This window comes from Onychomys torridus, chromosome 1, assembly GCF_903995425.1.
Source record: "Onychomys torridus chromosome 1, mOncTor1.1, whole genome shotgun sequence".
Lineage (NCBI taxonomy): Eukaryota > Metazoa > Chordata > Mammalia > Rodentia > Cricetidae > Onychomys > Onychomys torridus.
The window spans coordinates 118551459-118570579 of record NC_050443.1 but is presented as its reverse complement, the minus strand read 5'-3'; the positions used below and the strand labels follow the sequence as shown (position 1 = coordinate 118570579).

General features: G+C 45.1%; 2 protein-coding genes across 6 annotated transcripts in view; one reads left to right on the top strand and one right to left on the bottom strand.

Moving 5' to 3' along the window:
• Positions 1-1373, bottom strand: part of Psmd13 (proteasome 26S subunit, non-ATPase 13) — a 14055-nt gene extending 12682 nt beyond the window's left edge. The window contains exon 1 of the mRNA XM_036198491.1: positions 784-1373. Within this exon, the coding sequence (XP_036054384.1) occupies positions 784-878 (95 nt within the window). The 5' untranslated portion in view covers positions 879-1373. The remainder of the gene's footprint in view (positions 1-783) is intronic.
• Positions 1000-19121, top strand: part of Sirt3 (sirtuin 3) — a 25939-nt gene continuing 7817 nt past the window's right edge. For 2 of the 5 annotated variants that reach the window (XM_036198500.1, XM_036198495.1), the window contains exons 1-4: positions 1468-1568; positions 10562-10745; positions 10825-11057; positions 12132-12232. In XM_036198500.1, the coding sequence (XP_036054393.1) occupies positions 1514-1568; positions 10562-10745; positions 10825-11057; positions 12132-12232 (573 nt within the window). In that variant the 5' untranslated portion in view covers positions 1468-1513. Of the gene's footprint in view, positions 1023-1467; positions 1569-8715; positions 8738-10553; positions 10746-10824; positions 11058-12131; positions 12233-19121 lie in introns of those variants that run through there. The other 3 variants (XM_036198512.1, XM_036198508.1, XM_036198496.1) reach the window with 3 other exon arrangements.

Here is a 19121-nt window from a genome sequence, read left to right as displayed (position 1 = left end):
TAGAAAACTCATCTTCAGTCTCCTCATCTGTGGATGGGATGAAGGAAGTATGAAATAAGCCAATATTTAAAATACGCCAATATACAAATCTTTAGGACACTGCCATATAGTACATTTCACACAAAGACTAAAGGCTAATATCTAATAATGCAGATAAAGTGCTTTGAAAAATACAAAATGTTACCCCACACACTAAACACTGAAGATTTTTCTCTTGAAAACACTAATAGAAAACTGTTGAACCATCAAAACACATGAATGTCTAAGAAAGCTCTAGATCAATGTCAGCAATTTGTAACTGCACTGTAAGTTCACTCTGTTTCCAATCAAACTCGAACACTAAGATCTCTCCAGTGGCAAAAAAGGCCAATGTGAAATATAACAGAAAATAGGGGCAGTGGGAGATGAATCAACAGTTTAGAATCAAGAAGAAATTACAGGCTGTAGACAATCACACCATGGCTTAGTACAAGTTACCAGGGCCTGTGTCTCAAATGGGGTAGCATCCTAGCCTCAAAACTATTTGCTTGTTTGAATTAAGAGCTAGCAGCATAGGCCAGCCCAGGTCCCCTTTAGTTAAGACCATACGGAAGACAAAGCTTAGCAGCCTGTCACAGCCGGTAAGGTTGGAAAGCAGGGGGTCTAGATTCAGAACCCCGGCAACAACTCTGTTTCTTCGGTTGTCGCCCCTTTTCTTCCATATCCCCGACCCTCTAGGGACTACTGCTCAGTCTTCTGGCGCTCCCAGAGCCCTCTCCCTCCCGCCCACGCCTCGGAGCTCACTTCTTCGTGTACAGCTCCTCCAAACGGTGCCAAACGGCGGCCTGGCCCGGCCCGGAGCTCTGGCTCTGTTGTAAGAAGGCCGGCACATCCTTCATGACTACAGAGCGCTGAGAACAGAAACACCAAGTAATCGGAACCGGCAGGGATGGCGGACGGAAGTGCTCGCTCACTTCCTGCACCGCGCCGCGCGGGGCATGCCGGGAGCGTCCCAGTGGCCCCCGCCGGTCACGGTCGTCAAGGTAACCGCGTTCTTAGCTTCGGCCACACGTCTCCCGCGTATTTGGCCCTGCCTTTGAGGCGTTAAAGAGTAGAGGTGCCTGGGGACAGCTGGTCACCGAGTGGTCACGTAGCCTCAAGCCTTCAAACGTGGCTCCTTTCAGATAGGGATGGCGTCTGGCGAGGACTAGGTGTGATGAAATTCCTGACCGCAGTAAGCGCTCAGAGAGCGTTAGTTATCAACTGCCCGGACAAGAAGGTCGAGCGCAGGGTAAAAGGATAAGGCCTCCGAGTTTGGCTTCCCAACCAATAAACCACAGTCCCCTTCGGCATGTCGAGTTAACGTGCCGGGGCTGGCAGGGCTGGGCACCGTTGTGAGAGGCGGAGTGCTGGTGCTGGGGGCGGGACTTGACGCGAGGGGGCGGGGATAAGAGTGTCGGGCGGGGCTTGGCGCACGGGGGCGGGGACTCGGCTGGCACTTGACCCTCTGAGCGCCGTCTCCGTGCAGAGCATCATGGCGCTGGGCGGTCGTCTGGCCTTGGCCGCGCTCAGAGTGTGGGGCCCCGGAGGTGAGCCACGGCAGGGAAGCCACGGGGTCCCGCAGATAGGCCGTAGGAGGTGTTTTAGGGGCGGGCAGCTAAAAGCAATTGCGGTAGTGAGAACCTGGCAGGTGCGCTCTTCCACAAGGCTCTTCTGATCGGTCTCATCTGTTTAAAGATGTTCTTTATGCAGCTATTTCTGTTGGAGCACAGGCTTTGAACTGCCTTATGGAAGTTCATTGTATGGATGTCTCATAATTTATGTCACCATTTCCTTATCGAAATACTTTCTAATCTCGTATTCTGACAAATAACGTCGTGTTGAATAGCCTTGCTTGCACCATTTTGAGGATGAACTCTCAAGAGACTGGCTTGTGTAAAGTTATATGGTTTGTGTTGTCTTGAGACACGCTGGCCTCTAGCTGGCTGTGTGAAGAAGGATGACCTTGAACTCCAGCTCCTGCTGCTTCCACCTCCAGCTGCTGAGATTACAGTCATGTGCCACCACATCGGCTGTTATTTATGTTTAATTAATTATCCCCTGTAAAGGTTGTGAGGTTAAAATTTTACTAACAGTCATACTGTCTTCAAAATAGTAACATGTTTTGCATAGCCCTGAGAATGTTCTATGATAGGCATATTTTCAGTTTCAAATGAGTGAGTGTATTAAGAGAGAGAAAAATCACATTGTATATTCAAAAAAAAAAAAAAAATCCAGCAGAAATCTACTGAGGAAGTCCCTTCCAGTAAAGAGAGTCTCAGGCAGAACAGAGTGACCACTTTGGCGAGATTTTTCAGTAAAGGAACAAATAGCAATAGAGAGAGATAATATCAAATTGGACACTTGCTGCATCCAACAAAAACTGACAGAGGAAGTTGAGATAGTCAGCTGGAGTTCCCAGATGGGCTTTTTCTCAATGTCTAAGCATGTCTTCTGGCCATGCTTCCAGCTTCTCTTTCCCACTACAGGCACTTTTACATGCTGGGATAAACATAGTAACCTTTGTTGGAAATGCTTTACCTCCCAGCTGTTCTCCTGGGCACAGTGTTTTTACTCTTGGGTTGTTTTGCTGTTCTTTTTCCTTCTATCATACGGTTAGGGGAGCCAGCCCACCCAGACCTTGGACTTTGAGACAAACTTGGGTTTGAAATGGGAGTTGTCAACCCTGCCTCCAAAGCCAGCTTCTCAGTGAGTTCAAACAACACACAACTGTTTGCCAATATGATGTAAGAGTTTGAATATTTTGTGTGTGTGTGTGTGTGTGTGTGTGTGTGTGTGTGTGTGCGTGTGTGTGTGCGTGTGCGCTGGGGATCAAACTCAGGCTTTGCACTTCTCTGGTAGGCCAGCATTTTACCTCCAAACCACATATCCAACCTGGAGTCCTTACATTTTTAGGGCCCACAGTTGTTAGCAAATTAATTTAAGTGCCCAATAACAGATGAATATTTGGGTAAACAATGGTCTAGCCACTTGCTGTATGGAAAACTTCAATAAAGAGGTGTGCATTCAGGCTACTGCCACAGGGCTTTCTCTGCAGCAGACTTTTGGGTACTAAGGATAGTACGGATCAGGAAAGACACTCAAATTCATGAAAGCATTTCTAATATCAGGTCATCTGTCATTTAAACCCAACACAGGAACCCCAGGGATGTCTATGAGGAGGAGTGTCTTTACAAAACATTTCTTCTCTTGATTTTAGATTTTGGAACTTGAAGGTGACTTCATCCTTTTGTCTCTTTGCAGTGTCTCAGGCGTCACTCAATGCCAGCCTCTGGGTCTCTTCGTCCCAGGAGCTTTCCATACCATGTAGATATATTTTAAGTTACACCTTAAGTATGTTGTAACTGTTTGGCAAAATTTTGTTCACATGTATGTCAGTGACTTGTAAACATTTTTTTGTACTAGGTGACGAAGAAATGTTCTTCATGTGCCCTGACACGGATATCTGTCAGTTTGGCAGGTACTCAGCAATGGTCACAACTTTTCTCTTGACCTTCTATATTCTCATATGGTTTGTATTTAAGAGGAGTTCAGGAAATGTCAGGGCAAGAACTATAAGTGAACTGTTCTTGGTGCTATGTGAGATGGGGTATTTGATGGGAGGGGGATGGTTTTGGAGCCAGAATTTTCTTTTTCTCATTCTTCATTGTTTTCATCAGGAGCCTCCTTGGAGGGTTTCACTGACTTAGCTCAGAAGAGGGACCTTGGTAAAGTGTTTTTATACCCTACTCTGATACAGCAGGACCTTCAGAAGCATTGGTCCATCTCTGCAGTGTGGGAAGAGATGAGGCCTTTCTCCTGTTGTTTTTGTTTGTTTTGTTTTGTTTGTTTTCTTGTGTATTTCCCGTACTCTCTGGTGAGAGGTCTATAAACATATGTTTCTCCAAATCAGACTAAGAATTAGAGATGAGGATGTAATTCTGGAATAAAGCTCTTGCTCTTCACCCCCAGCACTCCAGTCATCTTTGGCCTCCTTGCTTTGAGCTTTGTCGGCTGAGGGTCGGGTGATGGAGGATTCCTCTTGGCTTGTTGGTGTCACACAAGTCCCTGGATAACTGAACACAGACTGTGTGGACAGGGCAGCTGTGTACTGCAGCTGCACAGTGGGGAGCCAACAGGCACCCTAATTGGAGAGGGAGCCAGCACTATTGCCTTCAAGAGGAGGGCCAAAGATTGTCCTTGGAATTAAGCAAGCATTTGACCTTGTGGAATTATGGTACTCTGAAATGGAGACCGTGCTTCTCAGGCAGAATATGCTAGATGGGAAAAGGGTTACTTAGAACCACTGAGATTTAGGACATGAAAACAGGTAAGCCTTTTGTTTGGCTAAAATGAGGGGTAAAGCTGTCACTAGAATGGTAGGGTGTGAGGAGAGCTTCTGGGAAAGCAGGCAAAGAAAGCGACGAGAGCAAACACTGTTGGGACCATCCTGCTAGAAGACAACTTCTGCACTGTCCTGTCTGAAGATGTGCTTCTAGCATCTTTAGTTCTTGTATTATGAGTGACAGACATACTCTTAGTTGCCTGTTTCTGTCTGTATCAACTTTAGACTAGTCATTTATTTGGGGAAGGTCAATTTGGTCTGTTTAATCTGTTCCAACCGGTGTGAAGAGGTCTCTATGCTGGTCACTAGGGCCATCTGATGGGAGAATTGACCCAATGTCCCAGCTCTCGGGGTGTGAGGGAAAGTTTCTATGGCCTGAGGCCGTGGTCCTGAATTCAGGGTAGATTGCCTTGGTGATGGAAACATTGCAGCTTGGTTAGATACCAAGGAAGCCCTGAGTCAAGGCTGTAGACTCAGGAACCTTCCAGGGCTATGTGAAGCTGCAGTGCCCAGTGTTTCTCAGGCTACAGAATTTAGTGGGGGCATTTTCAGACCAGGTTGCAGGCTCTGTGCTGTTTATATTGCTTTTCTTGTGCGTGCATGTGTGTGTGCGTGTGTGTATTCATGTGAGTGGATACACGTGTGTGTGGAGGCCATAGATTGATGTAGGAGGTCTTTCTCAATCACTTTCTGCCCCTTTTTAAAAAAATCATTTAAAAAAGTTTATGTATTTTATGTGTATGGGTGTTTTCCTTGCATGTATGTCTATGCACCATAAGCATGCAGTGCCTGTCATGGCCAGAAGGGGGCATGGGATCCCCTGAGACTGGAGTTACAGATGGTTGTGAATCACAATGTAGGCACTAGAAGTTTAACCTACGTCCTCTGGAAGAGCAGTGTATACTCTTAACTGCCGAGCCATCTCTCCAGCCTCTCTACCTTTTTAAAAAAAATTATTTTTATTATTTTTAGTTATATGTGGTGGTGTGTGTGTCTGCACATGGGTATGTTCACATGGATGCAAGTGCCGGAAAAGGACAGAAACATCAGATCCTTTAGAGCTGGAGTTACAGATAATTGTGAGCTGCTATGTGGATGCTGAGAACTGGGTCCTCAGGAAGAGCAGCCAGTGTTCTTAACTAACGAGCCATCTCTCCAGCCCCCTACCTTGTTTTTTGAGACATGGTCTCCTACCAGTTTGGCTAGGTTGATTGGCCAACGAGCTCCAGGGATCTACTTGTCTCCTCTGTTCCAAGGCACACTTGGTTTTTACATGGATGCCAGGGCTCTAGCTTTTCTTCCAGTTAAATTTCTAGGCATTGCATCATTTATATACTCTTGATGCCAATAGGAAGAGGCCAGAAATTGAATACTGTGTCTGGTAACCCCCCAAAGCCTTCCTCTCTATCTCTTCTCTCATAAATTATCCTGCTATTTCTTTATATAGAAACAAAAAAGCTGGAATTGTTAAAACCCAGGCTACATAGTCTCAAGTCATGCCCATTTGTAGATGTGTCTGTCCACCCTCATAACTGATTCTGTGTACAGGCTCCACACTACCAGATTCCAATCTATCCCAGAATACCAAAGATACATCCTGTACAGTGAGTACATATTAATTAAGTGGGCCCCTTAAACCAATTCTCCCACATCCTCAGAGTCACACATTTCTTCACAATGCAAGACATTCTCATCCTCCCCTGCTGCTTGGGGATAAGACTCAACCTGAATATAAGTCACATACTATTGATTCATCGACCACAGGGCATGGGACCTCCATCTTCCCCTAAAACCTGTAAGAAGGTACCCCCACTATGCTTCTTGGGCTGGAATTCTCTCACAGTTCTTTGTCTTCTTGTCTTTTCATGGTGTTAATAACTCTAGGATTTAATCTCCTGCCCAGTGTCCCCTCTAAAGCTCAAACCCCAGACTTTCAGTGACTACATTTTTGGTCTGTGTTCCTTACTTAGAGCTTATGTACATTTTAATACTTGTTTGGGATTTGGTGCTTTGCCCCATTCAGTTTATAATAGTTCTTAGTACACTAATGCTTTCCTTTGTGTAAGATAGGTCTCAGTTTTTTTTTAAAATATATTTTTGAGACAGGGTGTCACTGTGTAGGCCTGGCTGTCCTGGAATTCCCTATATCAGCTAGGCTGACCCTGAACCCACAGAGATCCATCTCTCTGCTTCATTAATTTCTCATTTTTTGGTTGCAGAACATGGCAAGAGAATAAATTTTCTTAGAGTTTTGATTCCTACAACTTTTTTTGTTTGTTTGTTTTTTGCTTTTTCTGAGACAGAGTCTCTTTACATAGCCCTGGCTGTCCTGGAACTCACTTATGTAGACCAGGCTAGCCTTGAACCCTCAAAGATCTTCCTGCCTTTACCTCATGAGTGCTGAGATTAAAGGCATTTGTCACCACACCAAACTAATTCTTTGTTTGTTTGTTTTGTTTTTTAAGACAGGGTATTTCTGTGTAGCCTTAGCTGTCCTGGAACTTGCTTTGTAGATCAGGCTCGTCTTTAACTCACAGAGATCTGCCTGGCTCTGCCTCCTGAGTGCTGGGGTTATTAAACTCGTATTTTTCCTGAATGAAAAACCTCCTGAGGCATCATTGAAGCCTATCATTTGTACCTTGCCTTCTGTACTCTCTTCCTTTGGAAAATGAGTTCATACTCCTCTCACTATTTTAAAGGTGTGTGCCACCACTGCCAGGCTTAGATAGTCTTTTAATAAAAAATCCAGAGCTCTTGGGAGGCAGAGCATGGTGGATCTCTGTGAGTTCGAGGCCAGCCTGTTCTACAGAGCAAGTTCCAGGACAGGCACCAAAACTACACGGAGAAACCCTGTCTCGAAAAAAAACAAAAAACAAAAACAAAACAAAAAAAACCCAAAACAAAACAAAACCCAGAGGTGAAAGCTAAAAGATCAGAGAAGCAGAACAGCCAGTCACGAGTTCTTACCTCTACAAAATCCTCAGCCTAAAGAGAGAGAATTCCTATTACCTCACACCTTACATACCTTTCTCGGCCCTGCCATATTACTTCCTGGCATTAAAGGCGTGTGTGTCTCCCAAGCAAAGGCATGAGATCTCAAGTGCTAGGATCAAAGGTGTGTGCCACCACTGTCTGACCTCCATGTCTAATCTAGTGGCCGGCTCTGTCCTCTGACCCTCAGACAAGTTTATCAGGGTGTACAATCTATCACCACAGCCCTGATGTGCTGTCTGCAGCAGCACCCCTAGCTCTCATGGAATGGATGTTTCTTTCTGGAGTCTTCTCTAGATCCTCTTTTTTTTTTTTCTTTCATTTCTTTAAGGGAATTTTTTATTTCCTCTTTAAGGGAGTTTTTCATTTCCTCTTGAAGGGCCTCTATCATCTTCTTAAAGTCATTTTTAGGATTGATTTCTTCTGCTTCTTCGGCCTTGGTATGTTCAGGTCTTGCAGGTGTAGAATCTCTAGGTTCTGATGGTGTCATGTAGGTCTTCAGGTTGTTGCCTGTGGTTTTGCACTGGCATCTACTCATCTCTTCCTCGGCTCGGTGAAGGCGGTGTCTGTGTCTGAGGGTGCCTCTCCTGTTCTAATTGATAGTCTTGGTCCACTAGGGGTTCTTGGTCGAATTGGTGTTGTTGGGCTCCGTTTCTCACAGAGATCCACCTGGCTCTGCCTCCCGAGTGCTGGGATTAAAGGCGTGAGCCAACACCACCTAGCTGAACTCCTAGTTTTAAGTGGCCCCCCTGTCTCAGTCTCCTAAGTAGCCATGATTACAGGATATGCCAATGTGCTTAGCTTATTTCCAATCAGTTTTTGTATATGGTGAAGTAGGGTGTCAAATGTGATTTTCTCATTGATATCTAATTATTCCAGCATTTAAATATAAAACAACAGCAACACAACAAACATTTCCCCATTGAAAAGCACTGGATACTTTGTTGCAAATCACATCACTTAGTGGAGTCTATTTCTGGATTCTGGATTCTGTTTTGTGGTATGAGTCCAAGAATTCTACCCACTTTTTCCACAATTGTCCTTTGCACACAGGCTTTATCCTAAAAGAGGCTGGCTGAGTCAGTGTTCTATTGCTGTGAAGAGACAGCATGACCATGGCAACTCTTATAAGGGAAAGCATTTCATTGAGACTGGCTTACAGTTTCAGAGCTTTAGTCCATTATCATGGTAGGGAGCATGGTGGTATGCAGGCAGACATGGTGCTGGAGAAGTAGCTGAAGGGGTTCATCCTGACCCGAAAACAGAGACTGGGCCTGGCATGGGCTTTTGAAACTTCAAAGCCAACCCCCAGTGACGCACTTCCTGCAACAAGGCCACACCTCCTAATCTTCTCAAACAGTGCCACTCCTTCAAATATATGAGGTAACAATCTTTTCCTTTGGTATAGAATTTTGTTTTGTTTTTTGCTTCTGAGACAGAGTCTTTCTATTTAGTCCTGGTTGTCCTGGAACTTATGTGTAGACCAGGCTGTCCTAGAAATAACAGGGATCTGTCTGCCTCTGCCTCCCGAGCACTGGGATTAAGGGGTCCACTGTCACACTGACTCTGGTACAGAATTTTCTTCCTCTTGGAGGTTACTGAATAAGACAGGAAAGGGTGATAAGAAAGGAAGAGGAGCCAGGCTGTGGTGGCGCACGCCTTTAATCCCAGAACCCGGGAGGCAGAGGCAGGAAGATCTCTGTGAGTTTGAGGCCGGCATGGTCCACAGAGCTAGTTCTAGGAGAGCCAGGAGAACCTTGTCTCAAAAAACACAAACACAAAAAAAAAAAAAAAAAAAAAAAAGAGGAGGCAAAATCAGGAGGAGGGAGGAGACAGTGGTAGAGGAGAGAGAAGACTGTGGTGGAGAAGAGGGCCCAGGTTGTAATAAGCAAGAGACAAACAAACAAACAAACAAACAAACAAACAAATAAATAGAATTAAAAGGGTTTTTTTTGTTGTTGTTGTTGTTGTTGTTGTTTTCGAGACAGGGTTTCTCTGTAGCTTTGGAGCCTGTCCTGGACTAGTTCAGTAGACCAGGCTGGCCTCGAACTCACAGAGATCCACCTGGCTCTGTCTCCCGAGTGCTGGGATTACAGGTGTGTGCCACCGCTGCCCAGCAATAAAAATTTTTTAAAAGGGTAGGAGTTCTGGGAGAAAAAGTGTGAGTGCTGGGAAACAAAGATTCTGATGAATGTTCTGTAACACGTACTCTGCAACAGCAAGAGGCTACCCAGTCCAGTGCTCAGATAGGCCAGTGGACCATCAGTCAGTCAGAAGCAGGTCTAGACTCTAAACACTCTCACATCTCTACCCAAAGAGGTGACACAGATAGTTGGGCACAAAAGGCCCAATTTGGCACTTGGCACTGATCTCTGATGAGACTGGATCATCCCTGGGGGGGTGGGGGGTCTCACATTGAGTGTGTATACTGTCAACACAAAGCACAGCTCTTACTTCAAAGGGAATAAGGCATAGTTTATTCTGAGCCCAGCATGAGTGGCCATGTCCTGGAAATACAGACTCAGGTTACTCCAAGTAAAATCTCTCTCATGGAAGGAGTTATACAAACTTTCAATCACAGAACATAAGACAGTCAGAAATTAGTTTATTTACTGAATATATTGATGGGGACATCAGGTAGGTGGGTTACAGCCAACCAGTAAATCTCTACTATAGGTTTCAGATACTATCTAATGACATCTTTAGCTCCTGGGATAGTGGAAGCTTGTGTTCTTCGAAGTCAATACATTCTAAAGGTCTTACTTCATAATCAAAAGGATGTTAGGTATCCTATCCAAGGGTCTAAAAGATAGCCCAAGGTAAGTTTTAGCTCTTGATCCGCAACATTGCAACTCTAAGGTTCTAACTTGTCATTCAGTCTGCAGAACGGTCCAAGCTGTGGCCTTTTCAGAGCACCCCAGCTCACACCTCTGATGATGGGGCTGTGCCGGTACTTCCCTGATGCATGCAGTGTCTTTAAACTGCAAGGCTTTTTTGCCCCCAAGTAAATCTCAATTTCTGATACAAGACGATCCTGCTCTAGTTGGTAGTTATTCATGGCGAGAAAGCGATTGTTTGGATGACACTGGAGAGAAGTGCACGTCCACCTTGGATGGTGGGAAGAGTACAGCTGCACTCACTCTTGCCAGCATAAGACTGATGGCCACCTGCTGCCTGTCTTCTGTGCTCTTGCTGTCAGTATTACAGGTGGGAGAAGGCCCATATCCCTCTCTGCGGGAGCCTCAGTCGGCTTTGGATGTGGGGGCAACAGTGAGAAAGTGAAGCTGTCTCTGCAGGATGTAGCTGAGCTGCTTCGGACCCGAGCCTGCCAGAGGGTCGTGGTCATGGTGGGGGCCGGCATCAGCACACCCAGCGGCATCCCAGACTTCAGGTACACTGCCGTAGTTGCCTCTGATGTCATCTCCCCACTCTCCTCCGCAGGGCTCAGCCTTCCCCTTCTGTCTCTGCAGATCCCCAGGGAGTGGCCTGTACAACAACCTCCAGCAGTATGACATCCCATACCCTGAGGCCATCTTCGAACTGGGCTTTTTCTTCCATAACCCCAAGCCCTTTTTCACGCTGGCCAAGGAGCTGTACCCTGGGCACTACAGGCCTAATGCCGCTCACTACTTCCTTCGACTGCTCCACGACAAGGAGCTGCTTCTGCGGCTCTACACACAGAACATCGATGGGCTTGAGAGAGGTGAGCCCTTTGCTCGCTGCGCGTCTGCGGCCTAGTGTTTCTCTGTCATCCCTGGCACTGTTGCCAGGCAGCCGGTTATGCCTCTACCGCGTCTGTGTTTGAGACCAAAGCGGAAACCTCTCCAGAGGCCTGTCTCCCACACACCTTCTGGGTTTGAGTTTTGGATGGAACTAAAGTTCATAATATTTTGAATCTGGTGTGGATCTCTCTCTCTCTTTCTTCCCCCTCTTCCCCTCCCCTCTCCCTTTTTCTTCCCTTTTCCTTCCCTCTCTGCCTCCCTCCCTCCTAAGGATCCCTGTGTCCTTTCCCTCAGTGTCCCTTACTGACACATGGCCAGGCCTTGTTCTCTGTTCCCCACCTCCTGTCCCCCTCAGTTGCTTTCAGGCAGGTCCTCTCGTCATAATGTTGACATAGAAACAGTGTCTAGATAGCTCTGGAAGATACAGCCTTGTTAAAGCTTAGCTCTGGTGCCCTTATGCCGAGGAAGCACCAACATTTCAGTCACACACAGTGACAGCAGCAGTGAGGGAGAACTTGCTGGTGCTTTCCCAAGGTGCACTCTGCCTTCATGACAGTAGCCGGTGAACAGCAGCCTCTCTGCTGTCTGCAAGGATGCTGTGGTCTGCAGAACGGCAGCACCTTACTCCAGGGACAGGCTTCCTCTGAGGAGGAATCTACAGCTCAGAAGCACAGAGACAGCTGCGGCTACCCCACCAAGGCTGCCTTTTCTCCCAAACAGAAGGACAGGTTTTGGGGGAAGGTAGGAATTTCCTGGCTTTGGGTTTCAGCACTGCAGTTAGCAAATAGCAGCAATGAACTTGATGAGAGATCCTTTGTTGAGGAGAAGGTTCTACTATCGCCCATGCTGGCCTTGACTTTACTAACTCAGTTACTCATTTACTAACTCTCAGTTCTTTAGCCTCAGCTAAGATTATGGGTGGGAGCTGAGAAGTTGTTTTGATTACCAGCCATCCCGTTTTTGGAAACCCAGTTTTGTTAAGCCCAGAGGTTATGCTTGTGTACTTACATAGCCATCCCAGGGGCTGCAACACTGAGCTCTGGTTTGAATTGCAGTGTCTGGTATCCCTGCCTCAAAGCTGGTTGAAGCTCATGGGTCCTTTGCATCAGCTACATGTACAGTCTGTCGAAGGTCCTTCCCGGGGGAAGACATGTGGGTGAGTTACCTCATGAAATGGTCTCTGCCTTCTGCAGTCCTTGGGGGTGGAGGATCTATAATGGTGGTATTTTATGCTTGTTTATTTGTTTGTTTTTGAAAGGGGATGCTCACAGTGGTCTGAAACCCACCAAGTTATCAAGGCTGGCTGCTAGGGAACCCTAGGGATCCACCTGTCTCTGCTTCCCCAGTGCTGGGATTATAAGTGTATGTCAGCAGCCTGGCTTTTGTTTGTTTGTTTGTTTGTTTGTTTGTTTGTTTGAGACAGGGACTCACTATTTAGACTAGGCTGGCCTGGAACTCAGAGATCTACCTGTTTCTGTTAGGATTAAGGATGTGCTCTACCATGCCTGGCTCCTTCATTTTTAATTAAACAAACAAACAAACAAACAAACAAACAAAACATGTTCTTGTAGAAGAACTAATGCTGGCTGAGGATGCAGCTCAAAGGTAGAATGCTTGCCTAGCATACACAAGGCCCTGGGTTCCATCGCCAGCACTCTCTCTATCTCCAAAATGTAAGTCAGAAACATACAGTGAAAATGAATATCCCAAGTCAGGTGTGGTGGTGCACACCTTTAATCCCAGCACTTAGGGAGAAACAGGCAGATCTCCGAGAGTTCGAACCCAGTCTGGTCTACACAGTGAGTTCTAGGACAGCCAGAGCTACACAGTGAGACTCTGTCTCAAACTCTCTCCCCCAACAAAAAAGGAAAAAAAAAAAGAATCACCTTTTAACTTACCTTTCATGATTTGGTGGATAATGTAAGATATTATATGTACATATAAACATGCATGCACATATATACATACCTACAAATATTAAAATTATTTTATTGAATCCTATTAAGTTTTCTTTTCTAAATTCTCTACATTTCTGTGCAGTTTAATGGGTGTCTCGTGTTGATATCTGAACCCTGTTTACTCCTTTCGTTACTTATTTTTGTTTTTCGAGACAGGGTTTCTCTGTGCAACTCTGGAGCCTGTCCTCTTTTGTTACTTATATAAGGCACTTTTAATGTTTATAATTTTTGCTATTAAAAATAATACAGGAGGGTATAGGGAGATGGCTGAGTAGATAAAGTGCTAGCCATATAAATACTGGGCAGATCTAGGAAATCTCAGATTCCTAGAACAAGCTGATAGCTAGACTAGCTCTGCTAAGCCCAAGGACCTGCGTTCAGATCCCCAACACCCTTGTAAAATTTGTAACCCCTGGGCTGAGTGGGTGGAGACAGGTATATCTGTGGAGCTCATTGACCAGTCAGCCTAGCCTAACTGGTGAGCTGCAGGTGATGAGACTCTGTCTCAAAACATAAGGTGGAGCCAGGTGTGGTGGCATATGCCTTTAATCCCAGCACTTGAGGCAGAGGGAGAGGCAGGCAGATCTCTGTGGGTTCAAGGCCAGCTTGGTCTACATTATTGAGCTCCAGGACAGCCAGAACTAGATAGAGACCCTGTCTCAAAACACACACACACACACACACACACACACACACACACACACACACACACAGTGGAGAGTGATGAAGAAGGTGCTCAGCATCTCCCTCTGCCTTCCACATGCATGCGTACATGTGTGAGTCCATAGCCACAATTCTTTTCTGCAAGGTCCCAGGGATCATTTACAGTAGCTGTGCTTTCTACCAGGCCCGACAACTGGAGTTTGAACTGTTTATCGTTTCTTTCCTTCTTCTCCCCCTTCCTCCATCCTTTCACTCCTTTCTAGGACATCTAGGACAGTTTGGAAGTTGAAAGCAAATGTCCCCACAGGGTTATGTTTGAACACTCAGTCTTCAGTCAGTGCTGCTGTTAGGAGGTTGTAGGGCCTTTGGGATATGAGGCCTGGTTGACAGACATAGGTCACTTGGGTGGGCCTTTGAAGGCTATACCAGCTTCAGGTTCTGGCCTTTGCTTTCAGCTTCCTGGTTGGCCACAATATGAAAAGCAGCAGCCATGCATTCCTATCTTCACAAATGGAGCCTGTCTTAGTTAGGGTTTTTATTGCTGTGAAGAGACACTGTGACCATGGCAACTCTTATAAAGGAAAGTATCTAATTGGGGCTGGCTTACAGTTCAGAGGTTTAGTTCATTATCATCATGGTTGGAAACATGGTGGTACTTAGGTAGACATAGTGCTGGAGAGGTAGCTGAGAGTTCTACATCTGGATGGCAGGCAGCCTCAAAAACCTCAAAGCCTGCCCCCAGTGACATGCTTCCTCCAACAATGTCACACCTGCTTCAACAAGGCCATATCTCCCAATAGTGCTACACTCCCTATGAGCCTATAGGGCCATTTTTAAACCACCACAGAGCTAATCCTGTTCAGACTGTGAGTTTCCCCTTTAAGTTGCTTCTGCCGGGCATTGGTCATAGTGCAGAGAAGAGCGCTGTGACCAAAGCTGGAGAATCTCTTTGTGCTCTTAGTAATAACGAACATGTACATACTTGTTTTGGTTCACATTTCAAATATTTTTCCTAGCTGAGTTATGGTGTATACTTTTAATTCTAGCATTCAGGGGCTAGAAGCTGGGGAATTGTAAGCTCAGGGCTAACCTGGACTACATAGTAAGGATCTCTCTCTCAAAAAATCATCATAAAAATCTTTAAGATGTTTCATTGTGGTAAACATATAACACAAAAGTAATTCAAATCATTTTAAGAATATTTATTTCATATGTATGTGTGTGTCTGAGTGTAAATATGTGTACCACATGGGTGCAGGAGCCTGTAGAAGTCAGAAGAAGGCACTGGATGCCCTGAGACTGGAGTTACAGTTGTGAGCTGCCACGTAGATTCTGGGAATTGAATTCAGGTCCTCTGCAAGAGCAACAAGTGGTCTTAACCACTTAGCCATCTCTTCAGTCCCCATTTTAGTCATTTTTAGGTGTAGTTCCAAGGAATTAAGTATATTCTTAATGTTCTGCATTCAGTATGCCATTTATTCCCGGAATAATCTTTATCATACCAACCAGAAACGCAGTAGCTGTTAAACAGCAGCTTCCCCTGAGCCTGTGGGAATGTCCCTTCTCTTGTCACCTGGGGACTGGATCATAGAGTCAGTCGGTACCTGTCCTTTTGTGACTGGCTAGCTTCAGAGTGTAATGTCTTCAGATTTCAACATCTCATAGTGTGTGTCAGAGTTTATCAAACTTTTGAAAGTTTGATAATATTCCATTCTGCAGCCGAGTGTTTCACACTTACGTTCACTTGTGGGTGTATACTTGGGCTGCTCCTGCCTTTTGGTTGTTGAGAGGATGAATGTGGGTGTGCAGATGTCTCTCTGAGACCCTGCTTTCAATTCCTTTCATTATATTCCTAGGTGTGAAATTGTATCCTGTGGTAAACTTACCTCTTAATTTTTTGGAGGTTTCATTGAACTTCTTGACAGAGGCTGTACCATTTACATGCTACCCATTGTCTCCTGCACTGCTATCCCTCTACTGACATTGTCCGCCTTGCACAGAGCTTTGTGGCTTTAATGCTGTCAGGGTATTTTCCTTTGCTTGGTTCTGTTTTTGGCATTTATCATAGCTTTTTTTTGTGTGTGTTTTCTTCTAAGGGTTTAAATGTTTTAGCTCTTATATTTATGAGTTTGATCCATTTTGATTAATTTTGTGATATATATCATATATATATATATATATATATATATATATATGGTTCCAACTTGTCAGATGAGATAAAGTCAATCCAGTCTGTAACAAAGAATTACATTTATATGGAACTTATAATTTACGAGGTCAGGGAGACAGTTTAGGAGGTCGAGAATGTCCACAGTAGTGACTGCTTTTATAGCTTACTCTTGGGGTTTACTTGCGATTGTGACTGATGTACAGAAGTTGCACTGTCTCAGGATGAAACCATAGTCTGGCCTAGTTCATGAGGTCTGCATGTGCTGGTGAGTGCAAGCAGCCTCAGCCTACAGTTCGTCTCCACACAGGCCTGACACCCGGCTTTACAAAGCCGCATATTCTACTTTACAGCTCACATCAGTGCTGATCAACTGTGACGTTCTCCCTTGACAAAAGTCATTCTTTCCCATGTGGCTATCCACTTTTTCAGCACTTAAAATTTTATATTATTATTGATTTTATGCATATGGATGTTTTACTGACATGTATATCTGTGCCCTATGTGTGTGCCTGGTGCCCAAGGAGGCTAGAGGAGGGTGTTACAGACGGGTTGTGAGCCACACGTGGGTGCTGGGAATCGAACGAAGGTCCTTTGGAAGAGCAGCCAGTGCTTTTAGCTTCTCTCTCTCCAGCTTCCCTCACAGACTCTCCCCTCAACCCCTTTGTGATAGAGTCTCACTATGTTGCCCTGGCTGGCTTGGGACTTTCTATATAGACCAGGATGGCCTTGAACTTACAGAAGCCCACTTTCTTCTGCTTCCTAAATTCTGAGATTAAAGGTGTGTACCACCATGCCCAGCTATCATAGTGGATGAAACTGTATTCCCCAGCCCATAGACTTGATGCCATTAAAAAAAAAAAAGTATTGATTATGTATGTAAGGATATCTTTTCTGTTCTATTGATCTGTGTCCTTTTTTTTTTCGTTTTCCCGAGACAGGGTTTCTCTGTGTAGCTTTGTGCCTTTCCTGGATCTCACTCTGTAGACCAGGCTGGCCTCGAACTCACAGAGATCCACCTGCCTCTGCCTCCCAAGTGCTGGGATTACAGGCGTGAGCCTGTGTCTTTGTTTTTCTTTTCTTTTCTTTTCTTTTCTTTTTAATGCCATTATCACATTGCTTTTTGGTTATTGTAATTTGTAGCAAGTTTTGAAGTCAGGAAATATGAATTGAAATTCTTTATTTTGTGTGTGTGTGTGTGTGTGTGTGTGTGTGTGTGTGTGTGTGTGTGTGTTTGCATGCATGTGTACCATGTATGTGCCTGGTGCCCACAGAGGTCAGAAGAGGACATTGGATCCCCTGGAACTAGAGTTCCAAATGGTTATGAGTCACCTCTGTAAGAGCAACAAGTGCTCTTAAGCACTAGGCCATTTCTCCAGCCCATGAAATATGGATTTTAACAAGTTTTAGGATGGTTGTGTCAGCTTTCTGTCACTGCAAGAAATACCTGAGATAATAAAAAGGTTCATCTTGGATCCCAGTTTCAAAGATTCTGGTCCATGCCTTGGGCCTGTGGCAAGGTGGCAAATCATGGTGTGAGAGTGTCTGGTACAAAACTGCTCATCCCATGGTTAGGAAGGAAAATAAAAAAGGAAGAGGAAGGAGTCCACTATCCCTCTGAGGGCATGTTCCTACTGAAGGGACTCTAGCCAGCTTGAGCATGTCAGACATGGCTCTAGCAGGCTTTGCCCTCCCCCATTCCCTCTGCCTTGCTAAAAACCATTAGATTACATTCCTAAAGCTAGCCACCAAGGTCTATTCCCTATTTGGCCACTTCCTCCCCTGAGGCTGACTACCAAGGTCCAGCTATCAAAGTATTGAAGTCCAGCAACCGAAAGTCCCCTTTTGGTTGTCCTAATTAATATGCCCAATTAAAACAAACCAACTCATGCTAACACAGGGTTTCTCATTTTACCTTTATAAATTGCCACTTTTTTGTGTGTGTGCCACATCTGTCTCCTCTCTATCCAGAGGTAGTCCTTTGTCCCTCTAGGTCAAATATCCCCCCCCCCACCCCATTCCCATCCCCTTCTCCCTCCTCCTCTGTCTTTTAGTCTTTGTATCTTATCCCCTGCCCTCTGTCCTTCTGGGCAAATAAATATCCTTTGTGCTGAGAACTTGTTCTTGGGGTGTCTTGTGCTGAATACTGGTCCCTTCACATATGACCTGAGACTCTAGCTAGACCTACCTTCTACAAGTCGTCCCCCGTGCCCCCCCCCCCCCCGCAATAGCCTCACAGTCCTCTACACATAGCCTTTGGAGATAAGTTTTTGTTTTGTTTAGAGCTTTAGCAAAATTAAGTAGAAAATACACATAGCTACCAGATACCTGTACTCAAACACATACAGCTTCCATCACCGTCAACATTATACCAAAGTCAGTTACCTGCAGCCAGTGAACCCACCACTTGATGACACTCTTTCCAGAGTCCACAGTAACCTTAGTGTGGTCTATGCTATGGTTTGGATAAATGTGTAGAGACAAGTATCCATCATTATGGCATCATACACAGTACTCCTGTCAGTTTCCTTAAGTTCCTTTGTGTTCTGCTTATCCTTCTTCCACCCCAACCCCTAGCAATTTTGATCTTACTTTCTTACTGTTCTGTAAGTTCTCTGGAGTGTCATAAAATTGGGATCATACAGTGTGCAGCCTTTCATACTGGCTTCTTTCACTTAGAAGTGTGTATTTGTTTCTTCCTTGTATTTTCCTGGCCTGGCAGCTGACTTCTTATTTGTTCTGAGTAATGTGCAGTTTGTCTAGATGTACCATGGTTTATCCATTCTGCTACGGATATGAATGCTTCATTTCGCTGGGTGGTGGTAGCACACGCCTGTAATCCCAGCACTCGGGAGTCAGGTGGATCTCTGTGAGTTCTAGGCCAGCCTGGTCTACAAAGCTAGTCCAGGACAGGCTCCAAAGCTACAGAGAAACCCTGTCTCAAAAAACCAAAAAAGAAAAGGTCAAGTGCTGTGGATATTGCTCTGTAAAGATAAAATACTGATTGGCCACTAGCCAGGCAGGAAGTATAGGCGGGGTAAGCAGAGAAGAGAATTCTGGGAACAGGAAGGCTGAGTGAGGAGACACTGCCAGCCACAGCCATGAGTACCAACATGTAAGATACTGGTAAGCCACAAGCCATGTGGGAAGGTATAGATTTATGGGTTAATTTAAGATAGAAGAACTAGATAACAAGAAGCCTGCCATGGCCATACAGTTTGTAAGGAAAAAAAAAAAAAAGCTTCATTTCAAGGATA